Genomic DNA, 19,109 nt, shown 5'->3' on the forward strand with positions numbered 1-19,109 from the left:
CTTTTTATATTTTCTTTTCATTAATGCTATTCCTTTTCTATCACTGAACAATCCAGACCCTATAAATATACAAATATTCAAAAGTTTAACTAAAAGACATAACAAGTCTCCTACTTCCCTAAAAAGTATCATTTTCACTAGAGAAGTTTCCACATCAAGCTGCAATTTCAAAATCTTGCTTGCATGTACAAGCCTTGTACTCAGCTTTGAACCCAGAAAGTGTGAAGTAACCACAGGCAAAACACATTTCTGAATAGAAGGAGACTTTAATAACAACCTAGTAACGCTGCTGGCGGACATTTGATTAGTTGTGTTTTCTGCAGAAATTTTGAGCTTTGTTTTCACACCAGAGCATGCATACAGGGAGTAACAAAGAGAGGGGACAGAGATAAAAACCTTAATCCTAACCCAAATACAAAAATGTTAAAATAGAGATTGTACACACACACACACACAAAATTCAAAGGGGACTAGTATGTTGGTACAGTAAACCAAAGCAGACCTATGTCCACTTTCTGAGCAATTTCCACAAGTAATTGATAAAATGAATGTCTAAATAAAATACATATTTGAAAACAAATAAATATAACAAGATTGTCATGAATAAGAAACGGACTAACTTTTTTCTATAACCATTATAAAAACAAGTTAGGAAAACAATCACAAATTTGCCTGAGGGCTTTACAATCTGTGCACATTCAAAGATCACAGAAATAAAGCTAATTGTATGCAAATGAAAAAAAAAAGCTCCTACAACATGTTGAGATTCTTCCTTCTGATTGAGAGCTCTTAAAAACAATATCTTTGATCTCAAAGGGAAGACCCGTCATAAAAATGTGAAACAGTGCAGACAAGAGTAATGAAGTCGTCCCCTATTATTTTACAGTTTAAGGAACAGCCATAGATTAATTCAAGGTTAGACCAACACAAACACACAATAAATGATATTAGCCAGTAAATATGATCCAACTTAAAAAATAAAAATGATAAACATATTAAGCATTGTATACCATCAGCTGTTTAAAGAAAGAACGTGTAGCTACTGTATCTGTTTGCTGTGTGAACGCTGGTGGAATTTAAGCCCCCCACAGTTTCTGTAGGACTTCCCACATTGTCCGCAGATGTAAGGCTTTTCCCCGGTGTGGATGCGGAAATGCCTGGTTAAGGCCCCAGAGTGACGGAAACACTTGGAGCAGACCGAGCAGGTGTACGGCCTCTCTCCTGTGTGGATGCGAAGGTGAGTCTTGAGGTTCTCCATGCGGTTGAACTCGCGGTTGCACACTGTGCAGCGGAAGGGGCTACATCCCGGTGGGTACAGCTGCAGCCTGGTCCTCTTGCTTCCATCCACGGGCTGCTGCCAGCACTGCTGGAGCTTCTGCTGGCACTGGCCGTAGTGCCGCCGCAGCAGACTGGGCAGGTGGAACGTCTGGCTGCAGGACTTGCAGGCGTAGAGGTTGGTTAAGGTGTGGCCGAGGTTGCGGCCGGTCCGCACATGGACTCCATAAACCTGTGGAGGGGCTTCTGGGACGGGAGCTGGTTCTGGCACCTGGAAGATGTTTGGGAAGTCTAAGAAGAGGGAGGCACCATATGTTAGTGGTAATGTGGAGGTTAAACTGGAGGAAATTCAATTTTCACCTTGAAGTCATTTACATTTATGAACAAAGCTATATATTTTAAGTTACACATAATCTTCAACGTGGCAGAAGAGTCCACTTTATTGTATATATCAGCCATAGGAATACAGATCTCATATGTATTGGAAGCTTTTATCAAATTATTTGATGATTTGACTGCATTCACACTGTTATGAAAATACATTGATGTGTAGCAGCCAAATTGGAAGTCTAGATGTTGAAATATAGCAACTGAATGCATGAAGACGATACATGTTACATGAATATCATGCAAGGTGACTGATTGCATATAGTTTGTATAACTGATCAATACATACAAAAGCAACCAATGGGAAGGCCTTGGACTGTATGAGGTTTGAATAGACATTTGATCAAATTCAACATTCGTAGAGATATCTTTTATTGTAAGTGCACTCAGGTCTAAATGTTGTTTCAGAGAGGGAACACTGCACTTTGGATGTAAAGCTTAAAACCAATCTGAATAGTTAATCCCACTTAATGTGTTGCTGGGGACATTGTAGTTGTTCCAGACACTCATGCATATCTTCATATTTTATTCTTACCCTGAGCCAGCCTGGTGCAGGACAGAGAAGCATTTGAGTCTCTGCACTGAATGTCCAGCACTTCAGGTTTCCACTCTTCCAGCATGTCGGGCTGGAGCGGGGACATGCACTCCGGGCTAAAATCCTCCACTTTGATCGAGTCTAAACAGCAAGCTGAATCATCTCCCTCCTCCTCTGGCTTCTCCTGCTTTACAATAAACTGCTTCAAAGTGGACTCGCCATCCCCGCTGGGAAGTGTTGGCGAGTCGTGTTCTTGAGCTGCCAGTTCTGTACACAGCTGGTTAATGCTTTCTACCCTCAACCCACAGAGACGAGAGATCTCTTCACCGACTTCTGGAAACAAAGATCACAGGTACACACAGTACATAAATCATACATTGTGCATCATTTATTGGAACATAATGAATATGTATATTCATTAAATTGTCTAGTCAAAAGTATTAATTCAGATAGAGCAAATTCTCTGCCACTTCACCATCTGTTCCTAAATTAAAGTCCCTCTAAAACCATTTGAGATTTACATAGCTCCAGTTACTTTAGGATTAAAATAATTTGACCATACTGTAATAGAACAATGGCAATCCCATACGGAATATAAAAAGGTGCTCAAGATTTTTACAGTCTTTAAATTAAAACTAAAATAATCTTTTATAATAAGCAGTAAGTGTAGTTAGACTGAGTTTTCAGTGGCTGTTTTATACCACATATAAATTCCGACATCTGTACTTCTGCAGTGTGTAAAGCAGTCAGCACCTTGTATTTAGCGGTGTCTCTGCACGCTTACCACTTGAGAAAGATCAATTATATTTTATACAGACCTAAAAAAAAAAAAGGTCTGATGAAAGTGAACAAAACGAAAATAAAAACCGCTCGGCCCGCGTACCTTTAGTCAAGGAGTCACAAGCAGCAGCACATCCATCGTCTCCTCGTTTCTCTGAAGCAGCGTCCCTGTCACGAGTCTTCAGACCGTCGCCTGATCGCTGCTCCTCGTGTTTACGTTGGCAGTCAGGAGGCTGGTGTGCACGGCTGTGTCCCGGACCGGACGCGTCACCTCGGATCCCCGTGCAACTGTGCACTCTGCCCACTTTAGGACTTGGGCTTTTCCGACTGTACACGAGGGGCGCTGGATCCGTGCGGTTGGTGGCATCCAGGAGTTTATTTACAGGAGAGCCTCCTCCTCTTTCCTCCATGCGCGCACAGTCCAGCATATCTTCAGCTCGCTGCAGTCTTTGTTTGAGGGACTCGTTCTCTCGACGCATGTCTTCGTGGACGGCTCCTGTTGCCTGACCTACAAGCTTCGTCACCTCTCGAACTGCGATCTCCACGGCCGCTTCAAACGCCCCATGTATCGCTGCAGCGAGCTCCTCCTGGAGCGACAGAGACGCCTCGGCTCGGTCTGGTTTTGAGCGCTTGTTGGTCCCAGTCAGCTTCGGCTTCATGGTGATTTATTTTAATTTTTTTAAAAAAAGGCACTTTGGCTCCGTGTTATGATTCGCTATATGAAAACTCCCAAAGGACAACAGGATCTCTCGGCTATGGATGCCTTGTGGCAGCCTGTTTTTAAGCAGAGGGGTTTCACTTCCGCCGACAGCTTCCGACCCCTAGTGGTGTCGAGGATGAACTTCAGTCAATTAAAAAATAAAATAAAATACAGTTTGACGAAATTAAAATGGAGATACTCAAGTTTATTATGTTAAAACACCAAACAAGGTTCTCAATGCACTTAAAGAGCATGCAGTGACGTTAACACGTAAACGATGCGTTCGGGGTCCATCGTCCATCAACCACGGGATTTATATTCGTCCAAGTGGGCAAGGATCCACCCAGAAGGCCCGAGGATGGTCACAGTCATCACGGTCAGCACGAATATAGTTTGCTGCAGGACAGGGTCATGTTATTTTCACATTTACGGCTATTAAAATGTAAGACATTGTCTGGCTTCTGGAACATGTATTTGTAAACTTACCGCAGGGCCAATGTGGTCTTTGGGTGGTTTGCCCCGGATATAACTTGCTCTCTGTTGGATCATCAGACTTGCTTTTTGAGCAAGAGCCCGCCGAGCCCTCAGCAGTGCAGTAAAAACTCCACTCATGTTGGCTTGAAAAGACAACGGCCCGTATTTCTGCTACTGAGATAAGAGGAATAATTGAATGATGAAAGGCGGGTCGCCAGCGTTTAAATAGCTGTCTGGCGACACACCTGTTAATTTGTTCACTGTTAATTAGGTTGCCTTCATGGGCTATAGGAAGAAAAATTGCTATGATGAGTTCAGGGTCTATGAAGGTGAAGTATGTGAAAGCTCTTCGTGTTAACAGTTCGTGTTCTTACAACAGTTTGATTTTGTTTGTTTTAATGATTAGTGAGTCACTTTTTTGTATTCACTCAGAGCTGCAAGTTGTTATGATTTTTAAATTTAAAATATATATATATATATAAAAACTGTCACAAGTTGGCAGACCCGAGTCTTGATATTGCTTATTTGATTTAAGTTGATTTGGTGTTACTTGTTCATCCCAGAGGTTGTTGTAGTGCATCAGTAAAGCTCCTGCCACTATGTCATAGACTACCATGTGTCCCAACTTTGTTCAGAGAGACCCAAATTGTTACATTTTTGAAAAACAAACATTTTAATTAATTAATACATCAGACCCTGTCTGTATAATTCTATATTTAACTCAAACTGTAATCCATCATTTGCAGTAACTATTTTTGTTGTGGGTCCTCACCCAACCACCGATGGCAGGAAAATGGCGCCCCTTGGTGGCCAATCATTATACAACAAGGCCCATTGATACCTACTGGAACTTATTCATCATTCATACACGTACATCAAGTACCCAGAGTGGATACACAGAGATCTATAAAAGCTTTCAATGTAAGATGTGATGCAACGAAGGCAACAGGCACTGGATAGCAGCCGCAACTAGTTCAACCGGTTCAACATTGGTTAAATGGTACACTCACTGTGAGAGCTATATCTGGTATAGTTGACTATAGTTCACTCCATTGAAATAATTTATAGCCACTTACAATGTTGAGATATACCGACATAAAGGCACTTCAACATCACAGGTGGCCAACCAGACCCGAAAGACGGAAGAGATCCGTGGGAAAGAATGAGAGAAACGCTGCTTATAGCACCAAGCAGTAAGTAAAGCACACATCCCAGGGCTCTGTTTTAATGTTTTAAATGGCCTCAGCTCGACCTGACCCACACAGTGGTTTTCAGCAGACCTCTGGATGCCTCTCTGTAGTGAAGGCTGTTCGTCGCCTTCAGTGAACAGTGCAGACTTTGTGGAGGAGAATCAGCAATAGAACGGTCAACCAAAGTTCACGTGTACATTTCTCTCGTAGCGCTGCAGGCTGGTGCTGTGTAGATCTTTAGTGCGTATGTTCAATGGTCTGCCCACTTTGCACACTATTGGTACGCAGTAGACGTAAGAAGCGCCTGCACACTGACGTCACTAATGGATTACTGTTGATTATTCCTTCATTCCGCCTGCAGCAGCGCGCGTCACTGGCAGTGGGCGGTCTCGGCTTTAGCGCGTGTGCAGGTTGTTTGTCTGCTGGTTGGCGCACGGTTAACAGCTGGTCTCGTTCACACTACAGACGGGAAGGTAAGCACTCGCATCATACTACATTATGCAGTGGTTTAAAATGAAGCTCAGTTTTTTTGCTTTACTGTGGGCTATATTTGTAGATTAATGTAAAGGTATTTTTATAGACATCTGTAAACAAAATCCGCCAGGATTCTCTCATAGAAGGGAGAAGTTAATGGGAAATTACACGAGCTAGAGTGGCTGCTATTGGCTATTTCTAATATTTGAATATGACATAAAACCTGAAAAATACTAGCAATAACATATGACAAATGTAATACTGTACTTGTATATTCTATCGGTAGCTCGTCACTTCCATTATAAAAATAGGCTGTGCCGCAGAGCGACATCTGGTTTCTATCCCTTTATCAACTGGCCAGTTTCAAACGTCTCTAAGCAATATTATATTACATATCTCTTTGCATTTGGTACTTTTGGTTGGACAATACAAGCAATATGCTTACGCCAACTTGGTATTTGGAAAACAGTGATGGACATTTTTCACTATTTTATGACATTTTAAGGCCCACAATGGAGAAAATAGACAACAGCTTAATTGAATGAATAATGGTTAAGACTTTATCAGATTAGAAAGGTAACTGGGTTTTTGGCTGCAGCCATGGAAATGTGTCAGCTGGCTGAATGAAGGCTTGAGCTTTGCTTGGGGCTGTGATCTCATTAGTTTGACCAATTTGGTCTCTCTCCTTTCTCCCTCTTCAGCTTACCTGTCAGCCACTTTGCCCCCGGATATTGTCCTCTTATACTTGTATCACCACCTGGAAGCTCTCCATCCCCGCAACATGGCAGAGGCCCCAGCATCCAGCTCCTCTGAGGACGGCCTGCCAGTGCCGTGGAAACGTTTCAATCAGCGAAGCAGGAAGTCTGGATGCTCCAACATCTTTACAGGGGTCAACCTGCACCAGCTGCACAGGCTGTTCAAAACTGCAGGAGACAGACACGCTGAACATCGGGCGAAGCTGGTGTGGCGAGGGATGGATGCAGAAACGCAGAGGGAAGAGGAGGCCAAAGAGGAGGCCAAAGAGGAGGAAGTAGAGGACAGGGGGGAAGAGGCAGGGCTGGCCCAGGCCTTGGTGGGGCTCCGAGTCCGAGCAAGGAATCAAACGGGTATCAGAGCAGAGGGATACAAGGACCACAGGTGGCTCAGAGGATCAGGGTATCTCAGGTAAGTGACGCCGTCAATTGGCAGGAGGCCAGTGGAAAGAAAAGGATGTGAAAAGCAATATGAAGATGAAGAGTTAAATATTCTCATTTCATTTGCAGTAATACTATGTATTATTGTGTGGAGCCTATGTATAAATAAATCACTTATAAGTGGTCAAGGTCCCGGTTGACTCCAGTACCTCTACGTCTTGAAATGCAACGTGTAACATGTCATATGCCTAACAAACTCAGCATGACCTCACAAGACTGTGTCCTCCTCTCTCACACATTGCTTCGCTTTTGACATTCCTCACTGAGACTAAATTAGATTTGTTGGAGAAGTAATGAAGAGCCACAGGATGGCAACATAGTTGTGTGAGGACTGAGGACATGGCGGTGTAGTAATAACAACATGGTGTACTGCAGCCATTTGTTGGCATGATGGCTCAAGATATGGAAATGTTGGTCCGTGGGCCACCACTTTGGTCCAGCCTGAAATATCTCAATAACTATACAAGGGGTCTTCATGACATTTGATGCAGACACGCATGTTCCGCTCAGGAAGAACTTTGGTGATCCCCTGCTGTATCTTTTCATCTAAATGTGCATTTGTCCAGTGCAAATACCTGCAAAACTAATGACTGATGGGAATCAGCCTCAGTTTTACTTTGTGCTCATTGCTTATTGAAAACATTACCATGTAGCCACTCTGGACTAAGATTTTGAAGAATGCAACATAAAACCTTTCAACGTCAGCATGGTAACAGCTTAACCGATGTTAGCTTAGCTCAAAGCACAGCTGTGCTACAGCCTCAGCCTCGTAAACCTTTAATCTGGTTGTTTGATACGAGGGTTTCAAAATCACGTAACTTCACTTCTACTACATCGCTAAAAGTTTGAATATATGCTGTTTGAATATATTGATATGCTACACACAAATTATTTACTTGCTGATTGGCTATTCCTCTCTCTGAGAAAAAAAACTGTCTGTCTTACAGGATTGAGGAGCCGTTATCCAGCTCCACTGTTGAGGACCAGGAGACTGAGGAAGACCTCCCAGAGAACCGAAACCCCTTTAAACCTTCCTCACGGAGGTTGGGGGTGGCAAGACAGGAGGGTGCTAAGCACTCTGAACGCTATCTTCACCGCATCCTCCACTAACGGTCTGAACAACACAGTGAAGGGAGCTGGAACACAACATGTATTCTGAATGAAGAGGGCAGACTGTACTGCTGTCAGCCCCTACTGCTAACATGTACTTACGTGTTAGAGAAGGACCAGTGCACTTTGGTAAACCTGGGGATTAGTCCAACGACTATGGGAAATTCAAATGTGTATGTAGATTAACACAGAATCAAAGCGGCTATCAAAAGCAGCTGCATTTGCAGGAGACGGACAGAAAGAAACAAGCCTTTGTGGCCTGAAATTAAATCTTGAATGTGCATGAGACCAATGATCTTTAAAGCATGCCAATTATTATGTCAGCAGTTGGTGTCGTAGTTGCCAGAACTTGTGATATTATCACAGTAAACAGGGCAGGATGTTGTGACACTGCATCAAGAGCACCTTAGAAGCATTTGTATTAGGGTATTTTGTGGTTTTACAACTTAATACTGAAATAAACGGCTAAATTAAGATGCCATTAATCGGATTCTTTCAGTCGTGTTTCTGACCACTTGAATGTAAATCTAATATTCACCCTCCATTGAGCTCTGTTCCTGGTCTCCACCGACTCCTGAAGGAAATGTCGGACTCGTTAGCTGCTAAATGCTCCACTGTGTTCACCAGCTCACTGCTAACTGTCTGCAGTGGGTTCTGAGCAGTTAGCGCTCACTGGAGCTTTTAGAGCTTTTATTGCTCAAATCCGAACAAAACACGAACGATGCCAGCCATGAAACAAACAATGAGTTGAAACACACTGAAATGTTGAGTACAGCTGAAGGGAACTAGAGTCCGACTGATGATTTGTTGGACTATAACAACTCTAAAATAAGCTGTTCATCAATAGAACCCAGTGAAGCACTGGAGGGCGAGCTGAATTTGTCCTATTTGTTTTGTGTTTTTTACATTCACAAACACACAAATCATCTGTTTTAATGGAATATGTTTTAATTATAATCTATCATTAAATATTACATACAAATCATACAGTGCATTGTCACGATACATTTCATGTCAGTTCAGTACAGCAGGAAGTTACTTTGTTGTTTACTCAGGTCCAACCCACGAGCCAGAAGATGAACAGAAATCAACATGGCCGAGACAAAACAGGAGCTTGTGAACTGGGAATCACTAACTCCTCCTCTGCCTGCTTGCACGTGGGATCATTTTGTCTTCTTTACCAATGATTTAACTCATCAGTGAAAGAAGGAAAAATCAAGCAAGCCAGTCATACTTATCTCAGATTAACAAACATTGTGTCTTTCACCAAAAGTGCCTCTGCTTCCCAACATCAGGCCAGATCTCCTCGTTTCCTAATCTAAACAGTTATGTGACGCAATGAGTAACTGTGAAACCAGTTCCCATGTGTTCACGGTGTAAAGACATACACACCACAGAGAACCCAGTTCCTGAATCTTCAAGACTGAACCACAATGAACACTTCTCTTATTTGTTAAAAAATAAATTAAAAAAAGCTTATTTTCCCCAGTGGCACAACTGCTTTCACGAGCCCAGAGTTTAACTGTGTGAGAGGAAATATGCAGGGGAAGATTAAAAAGGCAGAGAGGTATGAAGACAAATTAAACATGGAATGCAACACCTCCCATCCAAAAGCAAAGCACGAGGGGCTTTTGACTGGTGAGCATGTGCACCCAGGAGTCCAAAAGGAAAGTCTGACACCTCACTGAAATTCTCTTTCGCAGCAAGGTACAGAGTCCTCATCATTTAGGCGTTAACTCTTCTTTGACATCCATGCAAGGCACAGAAGCAAACAAAAAAAGATATGTTGCAAAATGCTTCCTCTTTTGGCCTCATCTCTCAACCCGCTCACTCTCTGTAACCAAAATATTCATGAGAGGCGGGGAGGTTGATAATTATTTCCAGGGCAAAAACCTTCGCTCTCAGATTCTGCACATCGACACTCCTCGCTCTGGCATCCTGCTGTTCCTCCTCTTCCTCTTCACTACATTGCTCCTACCACCAGGTGAAGAAGGGTCTTCTGCTCTGGAAACTCTGTGTGTAGGACTCACTGTTGGCTCTCTGAGGTGCTCTGGCTGTTTCAACAATTACCGGGGGCATCTGGACCAACTGCAGGGGGGTTTTACCGTCCTTTAGGGCTTGGCACAGGTTCAGGATCTTGGAATGAAAAGGAGAAAGTACAGTTATGTTTAAGATCAAAAAGGAGGAACAGTTATTTGCATGTCAAACTGCTGAAAACTGTGTTTTGAGAAGAGAGAGGAAGACTCACCTGCCCCCTCATTACGGCTACTTGTTTGTGAAACTGTCCTCGGTCGAAACCAGGGTCTTTCTGTGAGACACAGAAGGCCACACACACACACACACACACACACACACACACACACACACACACACACACACACACACACACACACACACACACACACACACACACACACACACACACACACACACACACACACACACACACACACACACACACACACACACACACACACACACACACACACACACACACACACACACACACACACACACACACACACACACACACACACACACACACACACACACACACACACACACACACACACACACACACACACACACACACACACACACACACACACACACACACACACACACACACACACACACACACACACACACACACACACACGTTAGACAACAGCTCTTCAGCCAGAGAACTGAGCCCGTTACTTGAATGTCTGCAGACATATTATCACATTCCCTACACTTACATTATTACCACTTCATTCTGCACAGAAATGTTGCTGAGCACCGGAGGCCCTTCATACCTTGAATAATTCATACAAATCCTCCTCCAGGTCTTTGATGAAATTTGGGTCCGAGAGTTTGGGCAGGACCAACTCTCTGATTTCCTGGGAGAAAGGAACTTTGGCCTGGGAAAGCCACGCCCAGTAGAAGGGGTCTGGTGATTGGAAAAGAAATAGCTTACAATATTTTTGCGCAATCAGAAGACAGAAATTAAGTGTAATAAAATGGATTTTAATGTGAGAAATTAAGAATATATAGCTTTCACTGGACACGCTGCTGATACGAAAGTTGCCATTTCTTCGAAAGCACGACTTCCTCCGTGCCGCAGGTAAGCTGTGATTGGTTAGAAACAATGCCAACGTAGGTGCTTACAGGCTCTCCAGGAGTCAGGGTGTTTGAGGGGGAAGGCGAGGCCGTTGTCTATAGCTGCCAGCTTGATGATGGGATCCTTTACTACAACCCAGTCTGTGTCCTGCATAACGATATAGGGATCAAATAAAGACACATTCAGTCTTTGGGGTAAGCATTTTAGAAAATGACCCTCAAGACTCCAACTGTGTCTGTGTTTCCTCACCCTATTCCCAGGATCCATAGGACAGTCATACTTCAGCAACCAGTTGTCATTCCCTCGGTCTAGATTACCAAGGAAAACAAAAAGATTCAAATTCAAATAAACCAAATGACCAAATCAAAGCTGCAATGGATGAATTCCAGACAGTAGACCAACACATATTCTAATAAACAAGTTAACTTTGCGGAGCAGATAGCCCATAATGATGACGCCGGCCTGGCAGTGCTGAGCAGATTGAATACTTGCCTGTGTTCCTGATGATGTAATCGAGGACGACGAGCCGCTCAAACTGCAGCTGGAGCTGACGGTTGGTGTTTTCAGGCAGAGGCTCTGCTTCAAACCTGCGCAGCCAGAAATCTGCATCCTTGTATCCATCAACAAAGAGCTGGAAGGAGCCAACCTGGTGGAGTAGCAACAGATCGTCGTCTTTTTGTTAGCCATAGCGGATGTGTTCTCTGGGTGTTTGGATCGAAAGAGTTAAGGAAAAGAAAATAACATTCACGCAAAATCACTCGTTCACTGAAAGCTCCAGGTGGCTGCAAGAATAAGCAATGTAATGCATCATATTACCTTAGGTGGCAGTCCAATCCTGTGGAAACGCTGGCCCACTTTCGGCACCTTCTCCAGGGCTAGCCTCTTTCCTCGAGACTTCACCCTGTCTATGGCACTGTAGTTGAATGTTTCGCTAGCCAGGTACACCACCTATCAAGCAAAAGATTGATTAAGAGAGGCAGTCGTTGCCAAATGATTTGTTGCTTTTTATAACGAGGGGGCAGCTCTGTGCATGTTTTTAATATTACTTTGGTCCTGGGAACGATGTTGAGCTCCAGTTTCTGGTCGACCAGGCTGGCTCCGGCCTCCGATAGGTAACCCTGGTTCAGGACCAAACAGTCGCGGCCGAAACAGCAGGGACAACACAGTTTCTGGAGCCACTTAGTCCACTTTGGGTTCAGCTGGCCATAGGGCTCTTCATTCTTAGGTTTGAACACTCCAATGATTTTCTGAAGACAGAGAGGCAGAGTCGGGAAATTCAGGAAAGAGAGAGCCGAAAGAGAGGTACAGCATCCGACAGGAGTTAAGAAAGGGAAGTTTGGGGATGGAGAAGAAAAGAAGGTTTAGTTGAGTGTTAATTAATACAATTTAATATTTAAAAGAACAATGTTCTACTTTGGAAACAGGACTGAAACATACAGAGCACACAGAGGGTGATTATGCTGCAGGAGTGGATTACAACTACACTTTTTAAATTGTAGCTGGCATGAATTGAATTGTTCCACAGCCAAATTTAAGGGCATGAGTGTTTGATAATTTTGTGTAGTGGTATGTTCAAATTGTAGAAGTCACATGCTACATTACACTAGTATGACACACATTCACCGATTTCAACATGAAACTCGGTCAATGAAGATAATTACATCCTCACAGAGAGCTAGCACATGACTACTAAGCACACTGGTGACTAACTAAAGAAACTGGAGTGGCGTGTGTGAGTGGGGGAGGGGTGGGGGTGGGGGTGGGGGTCTTGAATGTGAAGCACTTAGTAAAACACTTTCAAACATAAGTTTGATTAGATAATAAAAATCCGCCCAGCAGGAAAAGAACTGGCAACCTACCTAAAATAATGGGAGACAAGTATCTTATCTGTGTGTTATTTTTGGCACGTGACAACTGGTCAGAGGTGGACCTTCACTAACAGACTAAGCAGAATAATCTTAATAAGTTGCAGTGATGTAAAAATAATATTAGAGGGAGTGAACAAACTAAAATATGTAAACTCTGGTCGGTGTGAGAAGATGACTTTAATAAGTAATTGATCCAACCAGCAATTGGTTTTCTTAATTCTTAGAGACTTACTTCGTGTTTTGTATTTCATTGTTTTGAGCATTTACACTGTCAGTGTTATTTACACTTGTATTCTATTATGTTCTATTCTAGAAGAATTGGTCGTTTATTAGTGTGCATTGTAGGTTCCTGTTGTGTTGCCATGCTCTATAGCCTATTTGCCAAGTCATCACAGGCGAGTTGGAAGAGGCCTTTCCTAGAAGCGACCAACACTTGTATCAAAACAGTCTCGCAGTCGTTACATCACAAACACAACACCTCAGACACCAACGATCAGTCACGAGACGCTAAAGGGGCCGTGAGCATTGGACAGCCACTGGTGGTGGTCGGTAGATGCAAGTGAGCAGCTTCTCATCTTACCCCCTGTGAGTCTTTGACAAAATAGCTTCCACTGGAGCCTTGGTAGATCCTCTCCGGGTAGATCCCCTCCTCTATGGCTCGCTCGGCCTTTCGGATGATATCTCTGAACTCGGGATCCTCCGGGAACTCGTTCCTGTGCGGCTCCCGCGGCGAGCTCCCGCGGTCCCGGTCCAGAAGCGGCTGTCTCTCCCGGCTGCGCCCCGGACTGCCTGCCGGGATGCGCACCACCGAGCCCGGCGTGCTTCCAAACGAGCCCCGGGGGCTGGTGGGCTCTGTGGGACAGTAACTGAATTCACCGGAGTCCCGCAGCGGAGAGACGAGCGGACTCGTCTCGTCCATGATTTTAGAGGTGGTGGAGAAGTTGTTTTAACTCGCCGAGAAAGAGAAGAAAGACGCAACAGGCCTAAATAGAAGGGGTAAAGAAAGTGGGACGTTGTTTAGTTGGCTAGCTCTGATGCTGGCTAACAAGGAAACAGAAGGGAAAAAAGGAAAAGTCAGGTGACTGTCAGCTTCCGGGAAAAGGCGTGAATCGTTTAGTGTTTTGATCTTTAGCCAATCAACGCTCCTGTCAACGATCTGATCTCTTGCGCTGATTGGACACAATCATTCCGCCTACGAAAGACACGTGAGAGCCCAGTTAACCCAATCAATGAACTCCATACAACCAGATAGCACCGTTGGAGAACATTTGAGTGCTCTCATCTACAATAATATATGGCTGTGTATGGGACTGATGAATTCTCTTCTCACCACTTGCAGTTGCAAACTTGCAATATACGACAGATTATTTTGGCTTAATTGGATATACAAAGCCACATTGAACTCTAAAGTGTTGTTAAGCCCATCAATGAAATTCATTTGACAACATATGTAAATAAATGTTCATATTAACGGATGACAAAAGTACTTCATTTTACCGCCATCAAGATTCGGTGTGCTGGAAATAGTGAACCTAACTTTGGTTTAGTTAGCTGTTGCTTTCTTATTGAAGCTATTTTATTTTGTTATTTTGTACAAAATATAAAATAGATTATTCTTTTAACTTTGTTGTCACTGACACTCAGTGAATTACTTATTTTAATTTTTAGTCTTGTATAACAGGCCAGTGATTATGTGACAGTGTTTGGACAAATGCATATACATTTAAAACGTAAAGCCAGGTCAAAGGTCACGAATAGTGATCCCTGGTGCTCTATATATAGTGCCATACTCAAGCAGCACTTCAGCAGGGCAGATTCTGGTTTGGAGGACGGACTGTTGAATGATGTCCAAACCACAGAGGCTACTTGGAAAATCTGCCCATTTGCTTTTAAGTTACAACATATTTAGACATGTTCGTTTGACAGCTCTTTTAATAGGGTTTTGCAATATTTAGGCCAAACAACTTGTTGTTATTATTTGTAAGACTCCTCTGTCTTCCTTTTTTCGTAAGTCTCGTGTGTTTTTTGCTGCCACAGGAAGAAACAGAAGCAAATTGAGGAAATCCTAAAAAATAAATAAAAAGGTAAATCAATACAGATGCGTTGTTTGAATAGTGACACGTCGTGGCATGTGTTTGTGTAACAAGACATGCTTCCCATATTGTGCACCAGCAGAATGTGTGTGGACGTGCGGCTGTGCTCATCCTCCCTCCTCCTCCTCCTCCTCCTCCTCTGATTGGTGGAAAACAGCAGGAAGAGCGCTCGTGTTGTGAGATCTTTTAAGTACGGACAGACCAACTCTCTCCACACCTGCAGCAGACTAACCCCCCAGACTACCAAAAATACTGAATCTGCTTTTTTGTAGCCGTCTTCGGTGTTGCGGCGAAACCAGGACAACTCTGCGGACGTTGTTGCGGCATTTTAAGAAGAGTCACTCACGCCGCATTTACCGGAAATACAGCGCAGAGGGCATCGGTGTGAGGATGGCTGCGTACAAGCTGGTGCTGATCCGCCACGGAGAGAGCTGCTGGAACCAGGAGAACCGCTTCTGCGGCTGGTTCGACGCGGACCTGAGTGACACCGGGGAGCACGAGGCGAAGAGAGGCGGGCAGGCCTTGAAAGGTACGGAACAATGTCACAGGGCCTAATCGGGCTTATGCAACTCTGGCGGATGGGGGAACAGGTAGCCACTGCGACAGCGGACGAGCCCGCAGCGACTCCGCGTGGTGTTTCTCAGGCTGCGGCTCAGTCTTTGAGGGGAAAATGAGAATGCAGATCACAGTGTCTGCTGGACCCGTTTTTGGCTGAGCCTATGCTCTATATCGTGTTGTGGTTTGTAGTGAAGTAGGCTTGGAATGTAGGAACAAGTTGAATACAGCTCCCATACTCGGATATACTATTTAGGATGTAATGTATAGAACCAAAAAATGAAAAGGCCCACAGATTCAGCCACAACTACAATAATGGAGGACAAGTGCACGCCGAGGAAAGAAGCATGTGTCATCAGTATAGATTCAGGCTGTTTGCTCAATCTATCCCCCCCCCCCCCCCCCCCCCCCCCCCCAAAAAAAAGAAACCGATGAGCACATCTCTAGTTGAAAGTGGTGCTTTTGTGTGATTTTTGGTGGAGAAACTCTGTTTTACAGACTTGTCGATTGGATCAACAAATCAATTAGTCCACACACTTTCATGAGTGTTATTCGACTATAATAATGTCTTGAGTCGTGGACAGTCTGAGAGGCCAGGGCCGTTTAATTTGTCGTAATTCTTTCTGTGTGACACATACTCCTGTTGGTTTTCTGTGACCTCAATATTCCACAGACACGTCCTGCAGAGCCTCCAGTCTGCCAGTGTCCCGTGGTATAGCACTGCCCCTGACTAAGCAAAAATAGAAACATTAGGGGAGAAGAAAAAATAACAATGCTGACTTTTTCATCTCCATTACAAAAACACATTTTATTTCTATGCAGCCCTGCACTTACATATTCTAGTGAAATCTTTCTCTTTGTGTCTTAAATGCCATTGAATATTCACATTTACTTTATTTTCATGCCCTGTCTCTGATTAATCTCAGACGCTGGCTATGAATTCGATATTTGCTACACCTCTGTCCTAAAGAGGGCCATCCGCACCCTGTGGTTTGTTCTGGACAGCATCGACCAGATGTGGCTGCCCGTCCACCGGACCTGGCGCCTCAATGAGCGCCACTACGGTGGCCTGACTGGGCTGAACAAGGCTGAAACAGCAGCTAAACATGGAGATGCCCAGGTCAAGATCTGGAGGCGCTCTTTTGATACTCCTCCCCCATCCATGGATGAGGAGCATGACTTCTATCAGAGCATCAGCAAGGTGATGCCACAGGAAGACATTTTCTCTTGCTGTCTTACAAATGCAGACATGTGTTTTACTTGATGATAAAGCCACATGGCTAAAATGTAATTTTAAAACATTAATTTCCTCTTTTGTAGGACCGGCGTTATGTCGACCTGACCGAGGACCAGCTTCCCAGTTGTGAGAGCCTCAAGGACACCATCGCCAGGGCTCTGCCCTTCTGGAACGAAGAGATCGTTCCTCAGATCAAAGAAGGAAAGAGGGTGCTGATTGCTGCCCATGGCAACAGTCTCCGGGGCATCGTCAAGCATCTCGAGGGTAAGAGACAGAGTGGAGACTTTTGAGGCGCTGCGAGTGTCACAACTCTTCATCACCTGTTTAATTCTGGAAAGTTTGCATTTACTTTAATATTGTTCAAAACCAAATATAACATATTATTAAACAATCAGAGCGGGGTATTTTACTAAATCATTGATTGCAGATGCTGAATTAAAAAAGAAGAAGATTGGGGCTGGGTGAAATGTTTTAATGTTAGTGACTACATTTTTCTTGGCGCTTACTGGGGGACTCAGTTGATTTATCTCTAAAAGTCTCTAGTTGTTATGTATACAGTTACAGTACACCTTTTCTTGGCAAAATGTATAATTCTCAGAAACACTGTCTGCTTCGGTGTCTTTAGGCATGGTCACATTGACCTTCTGTACAACATAATTGGGAGTAATGCACATGGTAAAAGTGGGTTTGGTTTGATGGTTACATTTTTTGAAAGTATTATCCTTACCATCTTTTCCATGTAAAGGTATTTAGATAAAATACTTAGCAACCAGTAGCTTGACATACCTGATTAACCTCTTATCCATGCAAATGGTTATAAGCTCTGCATGTCTGTTACTGTGTTCCCAGGTATGTCAGAGGAAGCCATCATGGAGCTGAACCTGCCCACAGGTATCCCCATTGTGTATGAGCTGGACAAGAACCTGAAGCCTTTAGGACCAATGCAATTCTTGGGAGATGAGGAGACCGTCAAGAAGGCCATGGAAGCTGTGGCTGCTCAGGGAAAAGCCAAGAAATAGACCCCGCCCCCCAGACTACAGATATCAATCATGTGCTGTTCACCTTTTAAAAGGTTTTTACTGTTACTGTCATCACATACTTTCACACACACACACAATGTGCACTTGTGATGACCAAGCTTTCACACAATTGATTTGATTAGTCTTTACTTTGTGACATGCTGAAACATCCATGTAATTATTACACAATAGATATCACAAGTAATATTATTTAAACACTGACCAAAAGGCAAAATGTAGGACAAGCAAATGGGAGCAAACATAGACAAACCATGCAGAGCCATCCCATGTACTCCTTCCTATTTACCATCCATGTATGTGAGGCTCAGAGGGAACAGTATAACCTATAAAGAAACACTGGCTGTTGTCAAAGGGACAAGTTGCTCTGTACTGCTGATTATTGTTTGCTGTGGCATTGTGAGAAAAATAATAAATGTTGTTAGCCATTATGTGACAAAATCTTACATCGGTGTCTGACGGTTATTTATTATTTGATCTTAGAAATCCAAAAGTCTTTCAGATTTTGGATGCATCTCAAAGTATATTTCATCCATCCCTCAGTTGCCAAATACACCTTCTGTTATAAATAACACAATCAAACAAAAATCATAGCTTTTCCTCCTTGAATAAATAGTTTTATTCTTACACAATCTTCATTGCATATCCATATACACTGACGGCTACATAAAAAAAGATACAGATATTCAAACTAACACCACTAGCTTAAATTAAAGCTGGGATGTACGGGCCCTCACACCATTGCGGCGGCTCACGTAGCCGAGATTGTCTGCGGCCACGAGTTGGAGTGAAGCTGGAAATGATGCTTTGCAAACAGTCCACTTCCTGTATCCACTTTGTGGCACCAGACAACATACTTCAACATATGTTATACTGCTCTATTACAAGTGTAAACAACATCATGTACATGTCATGCAAGTTGGATGCTGTTTGTCAAATAACACTGACTTCCTGTTGCCAATAGGTGGCGATATGACTGAGTGAAAATTGGCTTGTCGACATACTCGGGCAGTGAATTCTATTAAGCATGGCAAGTCCAGTGGAATTACATGAGCTTGTTTAATGGAAATTCACATAAAATGTCCGCGATAGCTATGC

General features: G+C 43.5%; 4 protein-coding genes across 5 annotated transcripts; 2 read left to right on the plus strand and 2 right to left on the minus strand.

Annotated features, from left to right (window-relative positions):
• Positions 1 to 252: 252 nt before the first annotated feature.
• Positions 253 to 3,800, minus strand: LOC117742360 (zinc finger and SCAN domain-containing protein 12-like). Of its 2 annotated transcripts, none has more exons than XM_034549639.1 (3): positions 3,081 to 3,800; positions 2,198 to 2,530; positions 253 to 1,566 (listed from the first exon to the last, which is right to left on the minus strand). In XM_034549639.1, exons 1-3 carry the CDS (start codon positions 3,634 to 3,636, stop codon positions 1,040 to 1,042), a joined length of 1,416 nt encoding a protein of 471 aa, XP_034405530.1. In that variant the 5' UTR covers positions 3,637 to 3,800; the 3' UTR covers positions 253 to 1,039. The 2 variants fall into 2 exon arrangements, with proteins under 2 accessions (XP_034405530.1, XP_034405620.1); XM_034549729.1 differs by having other exon boundaries at positions 2,198 to 2,527; positions 3,081 to 3,776.
• avpi1 (arginine vasopressin induced 1) lies at positions 3,534 to 8,592 on the plus strand. The gene is made up of 4 exons (XM_034550120.1): positions 3,534 to 3,637; positions 5,703 to 5,814; positions 6,517 to 6,979; positions 7,956 to 8,592. Exons 1-4 carry the CDS (start codon positions 3,635 to 3,637, stop codon positions 8,116 to 8,118), a joined length of 741 nt encoding a protein of 246 aa, XP_034406011.1. The 5' UTR covers positions 3,534 to 3,634; the 3' UTR covers positions 8,119 to 8,592.
• Positions 8,593 to 9,044: 452 nt separating this feature from the next.
• On the minus strand, positions 9,045 to 14,236 carry pi4k2a (phosphatidylinositol 4-kinase type 2 alpha). The gene is made up of 9 exons (XM_034549861.1): positions 13,670 to 14,236; positions 12,268 to 12,468; positions 12,038 to 12,169; positions 11,714 to 11,867; positions 11,471 to 11,529; positions 11,269 to 11,368; positions 10,917 to 11,050; positions 10,367 to 10,426; positions 9,045 to 10,254 (listed from the first exon to the last, which is right to left on the minus strand). Exons 1-9 carry the CDS (start codon positions 14,006 to 14,008, stop codon positions 10,093 to 10,095), a joined length of 1,341 nt encoding a protein of 446 aa, XP_034405752.1. The 5' UTR covers positions 14,009 to 14,236; the 3' UTR covers positions 9,045 to 10,092.
• Positions 14,237 to 15,287: 1,051 nt separating this feature from the next.
• On the plus strand, positions 15,288 to 18,457 carry pgam1b (phosphoglycerate mutase 1b). Its single transcript, XM_034549990.1, has 4 exons — positions 15,288 to 15,711; positions 16,664 to 16,938; positions 17,058 to 17,238; positions 17,824 to 18,457. The coding sequence occupies exons 1-4, from the start codon at positions 15,573 to 15,575 to the stop codon at positions 17,991 to 17,993; spliced, it is 765 nt and encodes a 254-aa protein (XP_034405881.1). The 5' UTR covers positions 15,288 to 15,572; the 3' UTR covers positions 17,994 to 18,457.
• Positions 18,458 to 19,109: the final 652 nt, after the last annotated feature.

The sequence above is a fragment of the Cyclopterus lumpus genome, chromosome 1 (genome assembly GCF_009769545.1).
Source record: "Cyclopterus lumpus isolate fCycLum1 chromosome 1, fCycLum1.pri, whole genome shotgun sequence".
Classification (NCBI taxonomy): Eukaryota; Metazoa; Chordata; class Actinopteri; order Perciformes; family Cyclopteridae; genus Cyclopterus; species Cyclopterus lumpus.